The following is a 21,833-nucleotide window of genomic DNA, read 5'->3' on the forward strand; positions in this document are numbered from 1 at the left end:
CAGTGGTTGTACTAACTTACATTCCCACCAACAGTGTAGGAATGTTCCCTTTACACTGCAGCCTCACCAGCACCTATCATTATTTATTTGTTTTATTATTATTTTTTAGATTTTTGCTCTAGGATACATGTGCTTACCAGAGAGAGAAACAGAGAGATAGAAAACAGGAAATCACCCCCCAATGGGGATGGTCACACCACAATCCCTTCTCTTCCATTCTCCTCTCAGGATTTTGGACACGCATGCACATGTGCCCAGTGTGAGTTTCAAGAGGCTGGGTCCAGGACTTGAACCAAGGTCAATCAACTATGTGGGAATCCAGCACCTTAACCACTATGCCACCTGCTAGCCTCTATTCTTTATTTTTTAATCTTAGCCATTCTGACTAGGGTTAAGTGGCATCTTATTGGGGTTTTAATTTGCATTTCACTTAAGGAATGTTGAGTATTTTTTCATGTTTTTTTGGCAGAATATATGTCTTCCTTGGAGAGTATCTCCCCAGCTCATTTGCTCATCTTTTAATTGAATTAGGTATTTTGGAGGGAGGTTAGTTGCTTAAGTTCTCTGTATTTTGTTATCAGTTCTTTATCTGAGGCAAAGTTTACAAATATATTCTCCCATTTGGAAGATTGTCTCTTCATTATAATTACTGTTTCTTTTGCTGTGCAGAAACTTTTTAGCCTGATGTAAATCCCACTTGTCTATTTTGGGGATTATTGCCTATGCTTTGGGGATCTTATTTTAAAATCTTTGCCCATTCCAATGTCTTCAAGAATTTCCTCTGTGTTTTTCACAAGTAGTTTTATAGTTTGAGGTTTTATATTTAGATCTTTCATTCATTTTGAGTTGATTTTTGCTAATGGTGAAAGGGGTCCTATTGCCATAGCAATACTGTGCAAAAAAGTATAAAGTGGGAGGCATCTCACTCCCTGACCCCAAAGTATATTACAAAGCTGTGATAATCAGAAAAGCATGGTACTGGCACAAAAACAGGTACATAGACCAATGGAACAGAATAGAGAACCCAGAAAAAAGAAACTCAAATCATATAGCCATTTTTGACAAAAGGCTCAAGATAAGCTAATAGAGAAAATAAAATCTCTTTACCAAATAGTGCTGGAAAAATTGACTATCCACTTGCAGAAAAATGAAATTGGATCCATGTCATTTTTAGATAATATTGGAACCATAGCTCAAACAGTCTTAAAATAATGCATTTCTTAGCATTGTTTGCTGTTTTTGTTTGCTTGTTTGTTTTTTTGCCAGAGGGTGTGTGAATTCACCAGAGAGAAACAGAGACAGAGGGAAAGGAAGAAAGCACCCATCCCCCCATGGAGAATGGTCATGCAGCAATTCCTTCTCCTCCATTTCTCAGTTCTTTTGGAACTTTGGGCATGCACGCACATGCTTCTGGTGTGTTTTGCAAGCCATCAGGTCCAGGACTCAAACCAAGCAGTTGGCCCTGGGAGATTCAGCTGCTTTAACTACCAGCCCAGAGGCCGGCACGGGATTATCTGCTGTAAAATCCCAAAATATCAAAGCTGAGTTTTTTTAATTCAGCCTTTTATTATTGGTGCTCCAAATCAAATCACTCCCTGAAGTTCATGAAGTTACTGATACCCCCACAACTATTCCTTTAAAATGTCACTGCCTAGAGTTATCCTACTAAATATAAGTGTAAAACACTTGCTATATTAGGCATTACAAAGAAATAACATTTGCCATATCAAACATTAGAGGCATACTTAATATATGCTTATTAACTTACATATTTGAGAAAAACACTATTATTGCAGCCTCACAAGCACTCACATTTGAAGTGTCATTTGAAACAATGTACAGGTTGAGTATTCCTTATCCAAAATGCTTGGGTAAAGAAATCTTTCAGATTTTGGATTTTTTTAATTTTAGAGTATTTGTTTATACATAATGAGATACTTTGGAGATGGGACCTAAGTCTAAACATGAAATTCAGTTATGTTTTATATATACCTTATATACATAGTCTTAAAGTAATTTTATACCGTATTTTTGTATTGCAACATTTTAACTACGTACTGTCACATGAGGTCAAGTATGGTATCTTCCACTTGTGGAATGATGTCAGCTTGTAAAAAATATTTCGGAATTGAGAGCATGCCACTTTTCAGATTTTCAGAATTATGGATGCTCAATCTGTATAGTTGAGGAATGAAAATGATACTTCTAAGTATTTATTGATGTGATAGATTTTCTTATTTCCCTTTATTTTATTCATAGATGCTCCTTGGAATGAACAAGAAAAGGGTGAACTTTTTACAGATAACTTTTGTCACATATGTGGAGTGGTGCTACAGTTTGAATCACAAATGATTTCACATTATGAGGTAGGTTAAAAATAATGGGAATAGGGCCTTAAGTAGATTTTTAATGTAACAAGTAAACTTTAAATAAGTCATCTTATTTGAGTTTTATTAGAATCTTGTGAAATAGGCCCTATTATTTCCCTTCGAAAGATGAGAAGACTGGTTCAGATAGAGATAGTAAAGTACTACCTTAAGTTTGGGGATTTAGGGTCTAAACTCAGTCTTTTTTTTTTTTTTTAGGGAGATTTTTGCTCTAAGGTATGTGTGCTTGCCAGCGAGTCAGACAGAAAGAGACAGAAAGCAAGAAATCACCTCCCCCAGGGAGATGACCATACCACAATCCCCTCTCCTCTTAGGATTTTTGGCATACATGCATACATTCCCCATGTAAGTTTGAAGCCACTGGTTCTGGGGCTCGAACTGCAGTCACCCATGTGGGAGTCCAGTGACATTACCATTATGCCATCTGCGAAAATCTCTCTTAAACTAAACTCAGTCTTTTTGACTCCAAAGCTTGTTTTCTTCACATCATTCTGCCTGCCTGTTTATCCATGAAGCTACTGTACCATTTGTCCTTGTAGTGAGTATAAGGGAAGCATTATGAAGCTTGTGTAAGAAACTTAATTTGAATCAAGGGATATTGTAGAACTCTTAGAGCATTCCTTTATAGGAAATGGAGAATATAAAAACAAAATGAACCAGTCTTCCACATGTTTTTAGGCACAGAACCGTGGAATTCTAGAGCTAGAAGAGAGAATGTTTAATGTTCTTACTCTTAATTTATAGATTAGAAAACAGACCCAGAGGGTTTGGTGATTCTCTGTAACTAGTCATTGGTATGGCTAAGCCTGAAAATTATTTCCCCTGGTTTCATATTTAATGTTCTTTCTCTTTTGGCATCACTTTGCATTTCTACATCATCTAATAAGCTCATGGACTTCTTTCATATCTGGTGTCTGGGTTATAAAAAGTACTAGATACATTTACTTAGAAGTAATTCCAGTTCTAATTTAAAAAACAAACAAAAAACACCTCACTTATTTTATCTCGCTGTTAATCTTATTGGCAGCTATATTTTAGTCTTTATGTTGATTGGGACTAAGTTACTGTTATTAAAGATAGGAAAAATTATATTAGCTGTGGATTGAGAGTAGCTAGGTTCAAGTCTTTCTTTCTTTCTTTTTTTTTTTTTTTTGGAGAGATTTTTGCTATCGGGAGCATGCACTTACCAGAGAGACAGCAAGACAGAAAGCGAGAAATCACTCCTCAGAGGGGATGGTCATGTCACAATCCCTTCTCCTCCACTCTCCTCTCGGGATCTTGGGCATGCATAAACATGCACCCAGTGTGAGTTTAAGTCACCAGATTTGGGACCCAAACCGCAGTCGACTACATGGGAGTCCAGCAACATAACCATTATGCCATCTGCTGGTCCCTCTTTTTTTTTTTTAGAGAGATTTTTGCTATAGGACATGTGTGCTCACCAGAGAGCCAGAGAGAGATAAAGAGACAGAAAGCGAGAAATCATCCCCCAGGGAGGATGACCACGCCACCATACCTTCTCCTGCTTTCTCCTCTCGAGATTTTGGGCAAACATGCACACATGCCTGGCATGTTTTAAGCCACTGGGTCCGGGACTTGAACCACAGTCTACTACATAGGAATCCAGCAAACGTAACCATTACACCATCTGCTGATCCCTGGGTTCAAGTCTTAACTCCACCATTGACGAGTTGTGTAACCCTAGGCAAGTCACTTTACCTCTGGGAGCATGTTTCTTGAACATACAAAATGAGGGTGGTAATATCTTACCATACCTGTGAAAATTAAGTAAAAAGTATATGAGAGTACCAAGAACATCCTCAGATCCCGTAGCTCAAAGATTTAAAATTAGTAGAAAGACAAACACTCAAGAGGCTCTGTATTAACTGTGGTTGAAACCGTGAATTTAAATATCAGCAGCTTTTTATGGACTTATAAAGTGCTGTTCAGTATAAAAAATGTACAAAAATACACAATACCAATTATAATTCTATCACTTGTAGTTAGCCATCATTTTATTTCTCTTTTTCTTATATGATTCTAATGTGCTTTCTGAACACATTTTTTCTGAAGGAAAATCATGAATGATGTGTGAACTTTTTTCATGTGTTAATAAATCATATTTTGCACGTTTTGTCCTATCATTGCATCTTTTTGTTTTTCTGTGATTGTTTGAATGGTTATTAAATATCATATAGCTCTTGTACTTTATTAATTTAAATTTCATTGCCATTTGCAATTTGGTGTCTAACCCCATCAAATCATTAGATCAGAACTATACATGACTTCTCATAGATTTGAAAGCATTTTCCATGTAAATATTATACTTAAAAAGGTAGCTTTTTTTTCCTTTTCAGTTTAAAGCTGGGTTAATACTATCACACTGTTTTAGTATGGTATTTATTCTTCATGTAAAATAAGATAGTGCCACAGAAGTTTTGAATTTCAGTGAGGTTGCATTTATTAATATTTTCCTTTGTATCCATGTTTGTGTTTTTAAGAAACATTTCTACGCACTTTTGACATTAGATACTTCTCTTTATTTTTTTCTTAAACTTAGGAAAACTTTACCTTGGGGGGGGGGTTGCCATAGGGACATGTACTCACCGGAGAGATACAGAGAGAAATAGTGAGAGGGAAAGTGAGAAATCACCCTCAAGGAGATGACCATGCTGAAATCCCTTATTCTCCATTCTTCTCTTGGGATTTTGGGCACATGTGCACATGTGCCTGGTGTGATTTTCAAGTCTCTCTCTCTCTCTCTCACTCTTTCTCTCTCTCTCTCTGTTTGTTTTTGCCATAGGGCACATGCACTTGCCAGAGAAAGACAGAAAGACAGTGAGAGGGAAAGTGAGAAATCACCCCACAGGAGGGATGATCACACTGCAATACCTTCTTCACTCTCCTTCTGGGATTTTGCGCAAGCACACACATGTGCCTGGTGTGATTTCAAGGCACCAGGTCTAAGTCTCAAAGTGCAGTCAGCCCAGTGAGACTCCAGTGCCTTAACTACCACAGTATCTGCTGGCCTCCCTCCCTTTTAAAAAAGATTTTTGTCATAGGGCTGTGCGCTCCCCAGAGAGAGACAGTGAAAGGAAAAGAGAGAAGTCACCATCACCCCTGCCACCCCCGCCCCCACTCCCAGGAAGGTATGAACATGCTGCAATCCCTTATTCTCTATTCTCCTCTTTGGATTTTGGGCACACATGCATATGCATGATTTCCAATCCACTAGGTCTAGGCCTCAAGCTGCGATCAGCTATATGGGAGTCCAGTGCTTCAACCACCATGCCACTTGCTGCCCCAGGAAAACTTTACTTTGTACATTCAAGTGTTTAGTCCATCTGGCACTGATTTTCATGTATGGAGGTAGGAACAATATTATTTTGATATGGATAACCAGTTATCGTACAGTCAATGTTTGTTCCACTGATTTGTAGTGGCACCTCTGTCATATACTAAATTCCACATATATATTGATCTGTTTTGAGGCTACTCCATGTTATCATATTGGTCTATTTTCCTATATCTACAATTTCACGTGTAAAATGTCACAGCTTTAAAATAAGTCACAGTATTTGTAGGAAAAATGTATATGATACACTAAAATTTACAAACTGAATTTAAAGATGAGTCACAAATTGGATGGTAATTATAAACCATGTAACTAACAAAGAGTTCATGTCTAGAAGATATAAAAGACTACAAATCAGTTAGAATAAGAACCCAGTAGAAAAATAAAGTGGCATGAGTAGGCTGTAGAGGAAATACTTAATTTGGGCCAGCCTCATACCATAGTGGTTAAGTGTGGTGCACTGGGAGCTGGATCCCACATGGCCAACCATTGTCTAAATCATAGCCCCAGGAGCTTGCATACATGCCAGACACATGCTCATGCATGCTCCAAATCCTGATGAAATGGAGGTAAATGGATTGCAGCCTTCCCACACCCCTTTGAGGAGTGTGCTTTTTTCTCTCTTTCTCCTCTCTCTCAGCGAAAGAAACCACTTACTGTGGTATTTCGGGGGTCAAACTCAATGCCACCCAGGAAGAACTAAAGAAAGTTTATAGGAAACCACCCTGATAAAAATCCAAATGAAGGCAAGAAGTTTAAACAGATTTCTCAAGCTTACAAAGTTCTCCCTGAGGTGAAGAAAAATTAATTATATGACAAAAGAAGAGAATAGACAGAGGATGGAACAGGTGATGGTTTTGGCTTCCCAATGAACATCTGGTATGGTTTTTGGAGGAGGAAGAAGGATGCACAGAGAAAGAAGAGGTAAAAATGTACATTAGCTTGCAGTAACATTAGAAGATTTATGTAACAGCAAAATACAGAAACTGGCTCTGCAAAAGAATGTGATTGGTGGCAAATGTGAAAACTGAGGTAGTAAGAAAGAAGCAGTACAATGCTTTGCCAATGGCCGAGGTGTTGGCATGTAAATAAGAATTCATCAGATAGGACCTGAAATGGTTCAGCAAATTCAGTCTGTATGCATGGAGTGCTAAGGCCATGGGGAACAGATCAGTCCTAAAGATAGATGTAAATTTTGAAATAGAGGGAATATAGTTTGAGAAAAGAAGATTCTAGAAGTTCCTATCAACAAAGGCATGAAAGATGGCTAGAAGATAACAGTCCATGGTGAAGAAGACCAAGAACCAGGAATCGAGCCAGGAGATATTATCATCATATTAGATCAGAAAGACCATGCTATTTTTACTTGATGAGAAGACATTTTCATGGAAGTATAGCAGGTTGAAGCATTGTGTGGCTTCCAAAAACCAATTTCCACTCTTGACAACTGAACCATAGTCATCACCTCTCATCCAGATCAGATTGCAAACATGGAGATATCAAGTGTATACTAAATGAAGGCATGCCAATATATTGTAGACCATATGAAAAAGGTCAGCTAGTCATCAGATTTAAGGTAAACTTCCCTGAGAATGGCTTTCTGTCTCCTGATAAACTTTGCTGGAAAAACTTATACCTAGGGGAAGGAAGTAAAAGAGACTGAGGAAATGGACCAGATAGAACTGGTGGACTTTGATCCAAATCAGGAAAGAAATTACAATGAAGAAGCATATGAGAATGATGACCATCATTCCCGAGGTGGTGGTCAGTGTCAGACCTCTTAATAGGGCCAGTAAATAGCACTCACTGCTAGCACTTTATATGCAGTAGTGAATGAGTGAAGGACTATAATCATAATATACTCACTACTTTGCTATTATTTTTGTTTTAATATTCAACTATAGTATTTTAAAAGTTAATGAAGAATAAATGCAAATATAAAAGCTCTGACTTTGCTCTATATGCGTGATGACCTCAGCATGCAAAATGCAGGGGTTTTTTTGTTTGTTTTTGTTTTTTTTGGAGAGGTTTTTGCTATAAGGTGTGTGCACTCACCGGAGAGAGACACAAAATGAGAAACCACTCCCCGGGGGGGATGGCCATGCCAGAATCCCTTCTCCATTCTCCTCTCAGGATCTTGCGCATGCACACATACGCGCCTGGCGTGAGTTTAAGCTGGTTGACTACATGGGAATCCAGTGACATACCCATTATGGCAAGTGCTGGTCTCAGCAAGATGCAATTTTTTGTTTTGTTTTTGGAGAGGTTTTTTCACTATAGGGTGCGTGCGCTCGCCAGACAGACGGAGGGAGACAGAGAGACAGCGAGAAATCACCCCTCAGGGGGGATGGCCACACCGTAATCCCTTCTCCATTCTCCTCTCAGGATCTTGGGCACGCACGCACGCACACCTGGCATGAGTGCACGAGAGCACACTTGGCATGAGTTTTAAGCTACCGGGTCCGGGAGGCGAACCGCGGTCGACTACGTGGGAATCCAGCAACATAGCCATTACGCCAACTGCTGGTTCCCAGCAAGATGCAATTTTAATAGCAGTAACAACTACAAAGTTCCCCTAGCATTCATTAAGCCATTCCTTGTAATTGATTTCACCTGTGTACGTGGATGAGCTTAGACTGAAATGCTAGCTATATGTATTGACTTAAGTGTATGATCCTTCATTCTTAAGCTATGAAATTCTGTGTTTAACTGGCAGTCAGAAGGAGAAAATAAAAGAATTTGTAGAAAAGTATGTGTTGGTCAGTGTAGTTATTTATACTAAATGGGACTCACTGTGGTGCCTTTGCATTTATTCTATTGCCTCAACTTGAAGATAGATGACATATAATTTAGCCTGTGGCATCAATGGTAGAAATGATACCTTTCTAAAGAAGGGGGTTTATCATAATATGTTGCTTCGTGAGGGCTTACACTTCTAAAATTGCATTTCCTTCTGTGCCATCTTTAAAAATATATACATATATCATATATATAATACATATATAATATATATGTATATCTAGTTCACTAGTCCTGGTTACTCTTCCCCCATCCCCTTCTGTTTGGACTATGAAAAGCCCCTGAGTAGTGAGTTACAGAGTTATAACTTATAAAGTGAAACACCCTTTACACGGAGAAGTAATTTGAATATGTGAGATAGAATGGTGTTTACTAGGTATTACAGACTTACTTTAAACCATTTGACTTATGGTCTAAAGTAACTGTAATTTGATGTTGGTAGTAAAGTAGATTATGATGAATAGCTCTAATTGTATGTTTAAAAGTCATCATATGTTCACATGCTTAAATCTGGATTAATAGAATTTAAGCAATTCTTGAAATGCATAAATGTCTCCTTAATAACTGATTTTAAAGCCAAAAAATATTTAATTGCACTTAACACTTTGGAACAATATAAGGAGACAAAAACACTCTTATATGCTGCATTTAGTGATACAAATTGCTTCAAAATTTAATAATATCTATTAAAGTTCAAAATTCATGAACCTTGTAATCCAAGAATTCCACTTCTCCATATCCACCCTAAAGAAAGTCTTGGACATATATAGGAGATATGTTTACATATGTGCATTGTAACAATGCTTTGTAGTAATTGCAATGATTGTAGAACATAGTGGCAGTAGCAAAATAAACAGAAATAGACTAGATGGGTAACATATTAATTAGAATATATATATTATTTGTTTTGCTTTAGGGCATGTGCATTCCTCAAAGAAAGGGACAGAAAGAGATAAATCACCCCCCAGGGGGCATAGCCATGCCACAATCCTATCTCCTTCATTCTCCTTTTAGGATTTTGAACACATGCATCTGGAATGTTTTGTAAGCCACAGGGTCTGGGACTTGAACTGCATAGTCAGCCATGTGAGATCCAGCTGCCTTAACCTCCTCATCATCTGCTGGCCCTGAAGTAAAATATTATACAGTATATAATATGGATAAACTAGAATGTGGGAACTTCATGGAAAAAGTTCATTAAAAAAGTTCTTGGAAAATGAAATTAAAATATTAGTTTATTTTGGTTTTAAAATCTACATGTAGTTTTTCATAATACTCATTTTTTATGAACTTTTTGAAGATCCCTGTATGTGTAGATAGATTTTAGAAATATAATGTTGTTTAGAAATATAATGTTGAATTTTTTAAAAGACAGCAGTACATAATACCATTCATGTGTACATGCTTATATTGTAAAATAATAAAATTATGGGAAAAATGACATATACCATCTTTAAGATTATGGTTGCCTATGGGGAAGAAAAGTGGAGGGAAGGGTTGTGGTTGTGAGAGTATAGGACTATATATGTAAAATTTTGCAACTTTGGAAAAGAAGATCTGAAAGAAATGTAGCAACACTTGTTGAGACTGGATGGTGAATATGGGATTCAGCTATATTATTTTGTCTTTTACTTTTTTTTGAGAGAGAGAGGGAGAGATTTTTGCTATAGGGTGTGTGCACTTACCAGAGAGACAGAGAGAGACAGAGGGACAGAAATCAAGAAATCTCCCCACCAGGGGAGATGGCTAGTCTGCAATCCCTTCTTCATTCTCTTGGGTTTTTAGGCATGCACGCACATGCGCCCAGCATGAGTTTTAAGCCGCCAGTCCAGGACTTGAACCACAGTTGACTGTGTGGGAGTCCAGCGATGAAACCGTTCCACCATCTGCTGGTCCCTTTTTTCTGTCTTTTTCTATATGATGGACATGTTTCATAAGTTAAAATTCTGTAAAGACAAAGTGATTGCCTCATCGTGTTCAGGAAATGTTAGTTCCCTTCTCTCTGTACCAGCATCTTGGCTATTATGTATTCGTTACATATTTGTTTAGAGATTGTTTCTAATGTGGCTTAAACCCAGTGGGCTTTATTTCCTCATATAAAATAATGTGAGAAGTAGGCAGCGCATGGTTGATATGACAGCTCCATGGCATCAACAGGGATCTAAGCATTTTTTATCTTTCTGCTCTGATGAACTGACTTTTCTCCTCAAGGCCCTTCATGGTCCACAATGACTGTTGAACCTCTGTCCTTTGCATCATAGTTCTAGAAGCAGAAGGAAAGGAGGATAGAAGGGTTTATCTCCAAGGACTCCTGGAAATTCCACACAAGACTTGAGATTACATCTTATTGGCCACAGTCTGTTCACTCAGACACATCTTGATGAAAGAGAGGCTGAAAAATGTACTCTTTTAGCTGGATGCATTGCTCAAGATTATACCCAAGCAAGGAAATATTTAATATTGGGCAGTCACTAGGAGTCGCTATCGAAGACAAGAATGTGAAAGTTACTAGTTTCTAAAGTATAGCATTCATTTTTTTATGGAAGAATTCAGACCATATTTATTCCTTATATATATATATATAAAATGGAAGCATGTTTTCATATTTATATTTGACAATATCACATTTTATTTTGATAATTTCTTTTAATTTTTTAATTTCTTTTATACATTCAATCACATATGTCACATAGCTTGCAAAGTGAATATTCCAACACATAAACATTTCTCACCAATACAAATACTATACACATGATCTTCAACAGATAATAACCCATTTTTTGTCCCATAATGCCTTGCCTCTCTATTCCTCTCCTCAATGTCCTTCCTCAGACTCTCCTCCTTCACCCACTGTCTCCCCACTCTGTATCTGGTATTTATAACCATTTTCTATGTTTCTATATCCTCTAGTCATTCCGTTTCAGCTATTGAGAGTCGACACTTGGTATATATTAAGTGGAGATGTACAGTGTCTCTCCTTCATAGCCTGGCTTGCTTCACTCAGCAGTAAATATTCCATATTTATCCACTTTCTGTCAAAATCATTTTAACCGATATTTAGAGATTTTAAGGCATGTGAAACTCTTCCATAAACTTGGTACAGACTAAGTATCTTAAAATTCTTTTGAGTGTGGTCCTCAAATTTTACAGAGGTCTAATTTTTTGGTGCTTCTGTTATTGAATAAACAAAAGTCATATTATATATATTTTTTTCAGAGTGAAAGACATGCTCAAAATGTTAGGTTTTATTTTCAAATGCATGGGGAACAGAATGAAGTGCCTGGTGACAAAATGATGATGCATGTTGAGAATTTTCAGGTGAGTGTTCTATGTTTATGTTGTGATTCTAAACTTTGAGTTACTGAATCTTTGTAACAAGATTGTGCTTATTTCAGGTTCATAGAAGTGAAGTAGTGGACAAAAACAAATTTTGTGATCTCTGCAACATGATCTTTAGCTCCCCAATTGTTGCTCAGTCTCACTATGAAGGGAAAGTTCATAGTAAAAAACTGAAGCAATTAATAGAGGAACGCGATCAGGTATCTCCATCAACATTTCAGGCAGAAATGGGTAAGATTCCTTTTACCTTTTCATTTCAATACAGGATCAATCTATCATTTATTTTCAACTCTGCCATCTATTTTGTATTGGAGAGACTTTCAATCTGGTTGAAATAACTTGATTATTCTTCTTCTGCCCAGTTCTTCTCTTGTGTGTCCTTGCCATTTAATGTGGAAATTATAGTGATTAGCTGAATTTTAAAAATGTTATGATCTCTTACTTTTGTTTGACTAAATCCAAATAATATGTGATTTGCTATACTGCTAAAAAGAAACAGCAATAAGCAACTGCAGTGATCAAACCATAAAATCATTGCTCTTTCTTATTTCTTCCCCTTGGTATCATTTTTTCCTTTAATATTTTCTAAAACATTATCTTATGTGTGTGCTCTGATCAGTGTCTTCACCACAGTATAGTTATGGATGCAGAATCTCCAGACTATAACTCTGGGCTAAAGTATAAGAAAGTCAACACAATAAGTAAATGTATGTATGTATGCATGTACGTATGTAAGTTACCCTAACAGTCATTCCTTCCTTTGTACAAATATAAAGTACAAACACCATCCTCAATCAATATTTACTAAAGTACTTATTTTATGGTAAATCCTACAGATACAGAGAATTACACAGCATTGATTGCCTTTTTCCTCCTTGCATCTATGTTGGGACACCAGAATACATGAGAGATCTGACCCAGAACTGCCTGAGATGGCAAAGTATACTCTGGAATATCAAACTTGTATTTTGAAAAACTCATGTGCTGGACCAAAAAAATAAAAGATTGTTAATCCTGTGGAATAAATAATTTACCATATTCTTAGTAGCTTTAATCATTTAGGACTAAGGCATTATCTTACGTGGAAAATTCACCAACATTGATTTTCAACTCACAGTGTAGGCATCACCCAGCAAAGTCAGTGCCACAAAAAAGCATTATTAAAACTTAACTGTTTTTCTAATAAAATTAAGCCATAATTATTTTTAAAATTTATTCTAGTATCTTAATTTTTGTATGTTTGTTTCTCTTCTGCCAGCCCTTCTAAAGAAAAACATAATCAGTATGCTTTACAAGGGAAAACATCTTGTAAAAAGCTTTATCTTCACACCCCAAAATTCATTGATTTGAACTCAGAGAAGAGAGTAAATGAAAGAACTAGGTAATAACTGGAATTGTGGAAACATGCATAGCTTTATAGTCTCAAACTGGTATAGATTTTATCCTGATGCATACATCACAGGTTTAGATTGAATAGATGCTAACTATGTTACTCGAGAAAGACACCAATGCAGTAGTACCATTTATTTTATCTCACTGATTTCAAAGAATCATCCTAAAATGTTTCTCATTGATTTTTCCTTTTTTTAGGAATTATTAATTTAATTTTATTCATTGTCATTCTTAGGAATTATTATTTTAATTTTATTCATTGTCATTATATTACTTTATTATTTTTTTATGTTAACCAGAGAGAGACAGAGAGAAGAAAAGTGAGAAAGCAAGCTGCCAGGTCTGGGACTTGAAACACAGTCAGCTATGTGGGAGTCCAGCTGCCCTAACCACTATACCACCTGCCAGCCCCACTCATTGATTTTTTCAAATGAATGTAATTAGGTAATGCATGATGCAGAACATTTCTTCCTTCCTTTGTCTTTCTTGGAAAAACTTGGTGACAGTTTTGTATTCAAATTTCCATTCTCACCAAAGGAAATTCTTTTTGACCTGGGTCCCTTAATCCAGCAGCTCTCTGCTGAAAAATTCCAAAGATAGTGTGTTTCTAGAGATTTCTAAATTTCCCTAACATGTTACAATGAATGCTACTTTCATATGTGAACACATATTGATCATTTCTCATACCTATTTCAGCAGGTGTGCCTATTACTACTTCTACAGAATCAACCTACCTGAAGCACCTTGCTGTCAAGCCTCCCACACTCCAGCAGCTCTCTGCTGAAAAATTCCAAAGATAGTGTGTTTCTAGAGATTTCTAAATTTCCCTAACATGTTACAATGAATGCTACTTTCATATGTGAACACATATTGATCATTTCTCATACCTATTTCAGCAGGTGTGCCTATTACTACTTCTACAGAATCAACCTACCTGAAGCACCTTGCTGTCAAGCCTCCCACAGATGGGATTAAAGACAAGACTTTGCCTTCTTCTTCAAGCAGTGATTTGGATTTGGATAATCCAGACAAATATTGCAAGCTCTGTCCTGCTTCTTTTAATAGTCCATTAATGGCCCAACAACATTATGTTGGGAAAAAACACACAAGAAACGAAGCTAGGAAGATGTTTTTAGACAAGATAAGAGAAAAACCTTTTCCAGCAAAATCAAACACAAATGGTAAACAGTGAAATTATCACACAACTATTTCATAGAAAGTTTATATTTTATAAAATATACTAGCTTATTTATATGTTCGTATACCACTTTTTCTTATGAGTGAGAGATTGATAGTATTTATGGAGTCATAGAATTTTATTTAAGTAAGGACTTACAAGTCTATCTAGATTGATCTGTTTCTTTTCTAAAAAGTCATAGCTGGAATAGTTTGTATGACCCCTGTTAATTTTAGGATCAAATATAGGTTTTCCCATTGTGTCATATTATCTTACATACATAAGGAAGTATTTTAAACTAGTATCACAGTTATATCATTCATTAACTAAGATAGTTTAAATACGTCTTGGGTGCTAGACTAGTGATTCTTGGGAATACAAATGAGAATATCCTGTTTTCCCTAAAAGGAGCAAGCATATAGACTAGTTGAGTTAATAACATTTCATTGCAAAATGCTACAGACATGGATTTTTGTATACATATTTTTGGTAACTAGAGGAGTGAAACAACATGCTCCAGAAAGTTTTCATAGATTTTAATTATTTCGGTTGATAGAAGTCGGCAGGAGAGAAGATGAAAAAAGAGGTAAGAACAAGTGGCAAGAATTGAGGCACAATAGAGGCACAATTAGCCCAACTATCCTGACTGGAGTGATTCACTTGCTCTTCTAATCATATATATATATTTCCATTTTTCTCCCACAGACACCTTCTCACTACTAGTGTATTTTATTTCCCTTTAATAATCTCTCTTCCACCCACTTATTCTCCCCTCACCATTATTTTTTTTTCTTTACTAGACCTTTCTGATTCATGTGAAAATATTCATTACTCCCTCTTTCTTGAAGCTCTATTCTTTGTCATATGTAACTCTATGTTCTGGTTCTTCTCCTGCATTTCTTCTTCTTTTTTGTTTTCTTTATGGTCTATTTTTTTATTCATTACCTAGATGTAGGTATTCCCATGGTTCAGTTCTTGACTTATTCTGAAAACATGATTAATATATTTTCCTGGTTTCATCTCTCATCTGTAGCTTTATGACCTTCCTGTCAAGCTTGAACTCACATGTCCAAGATGGTAGTTACTGCTTCACCTGTATATCTCACATCCATTTCAAATCCACTTGGTTGTTCACATTAGGAAACCCACACCTAACTATGAAACTCCCCAACACCACCTTCTTCACTTTCTACATCTAATGAAGCACTAAGCCATGACTGGTTTATGACCTGAATATTACTACCCCTTTATCCCTAACCCTGCTATTCCCATACTAGTTCAGGTCCTCAACATCTTTCCTAGAGTCTCGATTCTCAGAAAAGTGGGTGTTGTGGATCAGCACTATTGAAATCACCTGGGAGCTTGTTAGAAAAAAGAATCTCAGGCCCCATTATAGATCTACTTCAACCAGAATCTTCATTTTAACAGGATTTCCTTGGTGATTTGTACTCAATAAATTTTGAGAAGCATTATGCTAGAATATTGCCACAACCTCCTAACTACTTTTCCTGCCTCCAATTTTGTCTCCTCAAATTAACCCTCATTTAACCATTCTCTAGTGATTTCTCTAGTTCTTCCCTTATTAAATACCTTTCATCATCTCTCTATTTTCTAAAGATGAAATTTAAGCTCCATTGCTCTCTCCTGTCTTATTCTTGCCTGCCTTCTCCAGGATTATCCCCTACTACTCCCTGTCATGATCTGCATGGGTCGGTACCTGCAAACTGCTTATGGTTTCCAAAAGCAGTTACCCTATTTCTTGTCTCTGTGCCCTTGTTCATGCTTCTACTTTGCTTGGAATATTCATGTAATCCCTTTTCCTAGCTAACTCCTACTTATTCTTTAACATGCCACTGCTGCTTGGAAATCATTTCACTTCCTTCAAGGCTTCTAGTCTATACTTTATTAACCTGCATATCTAATTTTTTCTCCATGAGTTTTTGTCTCTCATTAGAAAGTGAGGTCTTTGAGGGAAGTTACTTCATGTAACTCATCTGAATTTCTAGTGCTAGAGATACACACTGGCATAGAAGTAGGCTTATATCAATGGAGATTAGTTAAATATATGAATCAGTACATTATTAGTCAGGTCCAGGACTCGAACTGCAGTCAGTGATGTGGGAGTCCACCATTGTAACCATTATGCCATCTGCTGGTTCCGCTTCCACCACTTCTTAGGGTATTTTTCTTGTTGTTGGGCTAAGGGTATCTGAAATAGTGGCTTCTAGTTTAGTTGGCATTAAGTAAATTTGAACTGAGTCTATGAGAAGTGTTTTTACTCTTGTCACTTCTAAGGGTAGGGTAATTTTAGCACTCTGAAATTTCAATGAGAGAAGAAGGATTTTGGTGAAGTCCTCACCCTCTTGTAGGTAACATGCTCATCAGCACAGTTTAATCCAATCAGTGAAGAAACCTTATGCAAGCCTGTGAAGAAGTTTTCACAGAAGCTTCACAGATGTCTGTGGAAGTCTGTTCACCCCTGCCTTGACTGTTTCAAGAGCAGCAAACATTTGAGCATTAAAAAAAAAAAGGTGGAGAATTTAAACTAGCTAGTGAGAAAGTCAAAGAACAGTAATAGCAGAGTACCATGTTATAAGTGAAGCAAGTATAAGACAAACTATTTAACATACTCCACCTATTTCATTCTTAACCCACTTTCTCCTTTCTGTCTCTATCTTTTCCACCTGTTGTCTACATACGTTTCTACCATATTTAGTATATTCTCTTTTTCTTCATCATTCTCATTGCTTTTTTATGTCCCTCATTTAGCTCAGACCTTATTAGCACAGGAATGACTACCATAAAGATATGGAACTAAAGTATGTATGTATTTTTTATTTATTGTATTTGTTTTATTTATCTTACTAATTTGTAGCCCCATTATTGCACTTAGATATCTCACTTTCACTTGTAACTCAATGTATCTAAAATTGAATTAATAATCTTTTTTGAAACCATTGAATTTTCCAAGTTTTCTGGTTTTGTGAATAGTACAACTATTTATTAGTCACCTACACCTGAATCTTTTGAGGTCATTATTGACTACTTAGTTCCCTATATCCTATCCATAAGCAGGTCTTACCAAATCTTCTTAGAACTATTTCTCTGTCCTGTACTCTTTCATTATACTTGCACTATCATTATCTCACACCTTAATGCTGTAACAGCCTTCTGGAAAACTTTACTTGCACCTTGTTATTATTCTCTCACTGTCTAGTAGCAAGATTTCAACCCAGGTTCAAATTCATCCTCCACCTTTTCTACTTTTGTACTCAGGCTTCTGAGTGATAACCATGGAAAATTATGTAAGTCTACAGATTGAGTACTTTTCCAGAGTCTTGATATCCAGTACTATTTGGGCCTTTAGTCCTACTTAATCCTTTTCTTTTTCCTTCACTTTCCCCTTAGCAATTATTTTAACCTAAACTACTCTAAGATGCTCTTCCCCTGACATACACTCCCACTTTTCACACTTATCAGACAAGCTCCTTATCTACCTAGTTACCAAAGTACAATTCCAGGAATTATTTTAGATTTCTCTAGATTTCCCCCTCTTCCTTATCTCTCACAATTAATCAGTTATTAAATTTTGTTTTACATCTAAATATTTCACCCATTTTCCTGCTCCTCTCTACCCCACCGAGACCCTTCTAGTCCATTCACTCATTAGGTATTGCCTGGTCTAGTATATTCACCTCATAAATGGTCTCTTTTATTTTCAGCTTGCTCTACTTAAATTCTTCCTCTTTACTGTAGCCAGAGGAGAGGTTCATCTAAAACACACAATTGATCAATCACTTTGATGTTTCTGAGCATACAAATTAAAGAGTCTAGGCTCTTTAGCATAGTAGATAAGTCTCTTTTTGATTTGACCCTTTTCACCTGCTCCCTTCTGGTCTCCTTATATTGGGTCAGAAAAGTCATGACATATTTTTCTGTGCAAAAATGTGCCATGATTTGCCTGATGACCTATTATTTTACTCTACAACAATTCTGAATTTTAAGAAGTTTCTGCAACATTCTCAACTCTTTTCGACAAGTTAATTTTTTCATCCCTGCAAGTTTTTTTAAAGAATTATTTCATTTATCTTTATTTATTTATTTATTTTAATTTGACCAGAGAGGGACAGAGAAAGAGAAAGAGAGAGAGAAAGCAAGCCACCAGGTTTGGGACTCGAATCATGGTCAACCATGTGGGAATCCAGCACCCTTAACCACCAAGCCATCTGCTGGTTCCCCATCCCTTTAAGTTTAACTAACTGCATTATCTCTTAGAGTAGCCTTCTTCACACCCCATACTGTGCTAAGTACCTCTGTGCTTTGTTCCCTCATCTCCTCAGCATACCTTTGTTTTATCAAATAAGGTTGAAATCCTTTGTTCATGTATCTCTTTTTCATGCAGAACCTGTGAGCAGCCTGGCTTTTTTTTTTTTTAAGAGAGATTTTTGCTATAGGACATGTGCTCACCAGAGAGACAGACAGAGATAGAGACAAAGAAAGAGAAATCACCCCTCCCCCCCAGGAGGATGGCCATATTACAATCCCTTCTCCTCCATTCTCCTCTGGGGATCTTGAGTAAGCACACACACGCTCCTGGTCTAAGTTTTAAGCCACCAGGTCTGAGACTCAAACCACAGTTGACTATGTGGGAGTCCAGCAACATAACCATTTCGTCATCTGCTGGTCTCCAGCCTGGCTGTTTAATTCACTTCATATCCTTAGCATAGTGCTTGTTGCCACATAGGTACTTCTCATCTGCTCTCCTTAGTATTCAAATCCTTCCTATCCTCCAAGATCCTTCATAGCTTTCCTCACTGGCCTAGCTCTTGGTATTTTCCCTTTTCTATGATTTCTCAGAGATTTGGGCATTTGCATCAATTACAGCCCCTCAACTTAATTAACTTCTTTGAGACAAGGAATTATATTTTAGTCTACAATATTGTTCTCAGTGATTTATATGGTAATGAATACACAGCTTTTCTAAATTCATATTTTCTATTTTTTTATTGAGAGGCAGTGTCATGTAGAGGGATGAGCATATATTGGGAGATATGTTTGAAGTAGTTTGCTCAGTTGCATCTCACATTCTTCAGGTATAAAATGAAAATAGTGCAAATTCATGAGTTGAACAAGGATGAAATGAAATTTAATATATACAGTACCCATGGCAGAATAAGTTCTCAACAAATATTAGGTTTTTTAAAACATGTTTTGTTCTGTCATAATTTAAAAACAGGTAAATTGGTCATTTTCTATTTCTCTTCATAAGATGAATGTCACATTAAGCTGTATTTTTACTTGCATATAGCTCCCCAAATTTTTCTTCATTTAAGATATTAAACCAATGGTTCTCAGCCCTGATTATGTATTAAAATCATGTGGGAGCTTTTAGAAATCCTAGTGCATTTGACCATGGTTTGAGCCTGGACCTGGTGGCTAGCTTCTCACTTTCCCTCTCTCTCTCTGTCTCTTTCTGATCAAATTAAATAATAATAATTAATAAAATAAATATTCTTAAAAAACAAGCCCAGTGCTCAGGGCCATCCTTCCAGTCAGTTAAATGACTATGTCTGGGACCTACACATTAGTACTTTGTTTTCTCTTTTTTAACTCCCTGAGTGATTCTGGTATGGAGCCAAGATTGAGAACCACATCTTAGACCGTAAAGGTATACATTTCCCACCCATGCTTTGAAAACAAAGACCATTTCAAGGAGTTATGATATAGAGCTAAACTACAAGATGCAGAGAAGCCTTAATTTCTGGGTGAACTCAGAAACAAGGAATCCTAGCAAGACTGAAAGCAATAAAGCTGAATCCAAGGAACAGCCTCTGAGATAAAAGAATGGAAAGTGTCTGGGACCAGCAGTTAGCATAATGGCTATGTCGCTGAACTCCCATGTAGCCGACTGCTGTTTGAGTCCCAGACCAGGTGGCTTAAACTCACGCCAGGCACATGTGTATGCATGCCCAAGATCCCAAGGAGAATGGAGAAGGAGGGATTGCGGCATGGCCATCCCCCCTGGGGGGTGATTTCTCGCTTTCTATCTCTCTGCTCTCTGTCTCTCTCTGTCTTTCTGGTGAGCGCATGTGCTCTATAAAAAAAAAAAAAAAAAAAAGACAGTGTCAAAAACCATGAAGGCAGGATTTAGCCAGGAATTCTGACTTGGGACCAATACCTGGGCTTCATATTTCACAGAAAGTTTTTCTTTTCTTTTCTATTCTTTCTTTTTTTCAATTGTGAGCTTTCCAGAGGGAGTGAAGGAAAAACATCCCCCCACTATTGGGGACATGGTCACCCCTCAATCCCTTGTCCTTCATTTTTACATTCTGTTAGGATTTGGGGCATACAAGGCACACATACCTGGCATGTTTTTCAAGCTGCCAGGGTGGATTGAAACCGTGTGGGATCCAGCTCTGTTGACTACTAGGCTTTGGGGCTGGCCCCACAAAAAGTGTTTTACATAGTTTTTTTTAATATTATTTTCTGAGATGCCTGTATTCTAGAAAAAGATAAAGAACATCAGCATGTGGAAAAGCAAAGGACTAAGATAATAACTAATCTGACCACGGTTCTAGAAATGACTCTGGAACTTTCAAGATTAGAAAACGAAGCTCTTCTAAGCCCCTGTATTGCCTTTATTACAATCTTACTTATGAAGCAATTTGTGGAGAAGCAAAGGAGGAACTGAAGAGAATACTACATATGGTATACTTTATCATTATAAGCATCAACTAAATATGTAGAACCTCCTGATTTATAATGTAAGTTCATAATCTTAATGATGATCATTGGTTCAATAATCCAAGGCAGGTGCTCAACAATGGCTGCATAGTGAATCATCTGGAATGCTTCCAAAAAGTTAGAAATTCTAATTTAATTGATCTAATGTAGAAGTGTAATATGAATGTTTTAAAGTTTTTCACATAATTCTACTGTGTAACCAGCATTGAGAACAACTACTCTAGGAGAAACTTGTTTATCTTGCATATCTTGGGCACTTGCAAAATACTGGATTGTTGGAAAAGTCCTGAGGTATTTTTCTATGTAAAATGTGTCATGATTTTTCTGACAACCCAATACATGGTATTGGCTAAGTTAATCTAAACCTTAGTTTCCACATCTGTTAAATAAAAGTAGTAATAATTTACTGAAAATGGTTGTTGTGAAGATGCACAGTCCTGGGTTTAGTCCTTAATTTTTGAAGGAAGTGTAGAATCTTCAGAGTTGATCAGTCTCAAATCAGGAAATGAATAAACACAAGCAAGCTTGATATAGGAACTGATAAATAACTGAGAAACTGGTAAGGTACTCTCCTAGTGTATCTCTCACAAAATCTTACTTAAAAATCACCTGTGGTATTTATTAAAAAATAAATTCCCTG

At 36.7% G+C, this 21,833-nt stretch overlaps 2 protein-coding genes across 2 annotated transcripts in view; both read left to right on the forward strand.

The window, feature by feature from the left end:
- LOC102492241 (zinc finger matrin-type protein 1) overlaps window positions 1-14,072 on the forward strand; it is a 70,734-nt gene extending 56,662 nt beyond the window's left edge. Inside the window, exons 2-5 of the mRNA XM_027765675.1 lie at window positions 2,260-2,366; window positions 11,758-11,859; window positions 11,937-12,111; window positions 13,969-14,072. Coding sequence (XP_027621476.1) covers window positions 2,260-2,366; window positions 11,758-11,859; window positions 11,937-12,111; window positions 13,969-14,072 — 488 coding nt within the window. The remainder of the gene's footprint in view (window positions 1-2,259; window positions 2,367-11,757; window positions 11,860-11,936; window positions 12,112-13,968) is intronic.
- Window positions 14,073-14,192: 120 nt separating this feature from the next.
- Window positions 14,193-21,833, forward strand: part of ZMAT1 (zinc finger matrin-type 1) — a 16,044-nt gene continuing 8,403 nt past the window's right edge. Inside the window, exon 1 of the mRNA XM_006161843.2 lies at window positions 14,193-14,453. Within this exon, the coding sequence (XP_006161905.1) occupies window positions 14,345-14,453 (109 nt within the window). The 5' untranslated portion in view covers window positions 14,193-14,344. The remainder of the gene's footprint in view (window positions 14,454-21,833) is intronic.

This window comes from Tupaia chinensis, unplaced genomic scaffold, assembly GCF_000334495.1.
Source record: "Tupaia chinensis unplaced genomic scaffold, TupChi_1.0 Scaffold139234_1, whole genome shotgun sequence".
NCBI lineage: Eukaryota > Metazoa > Chordata > Mammalia > Scandentia > Tupaiidae > Tupaia > Tupaia belangeri.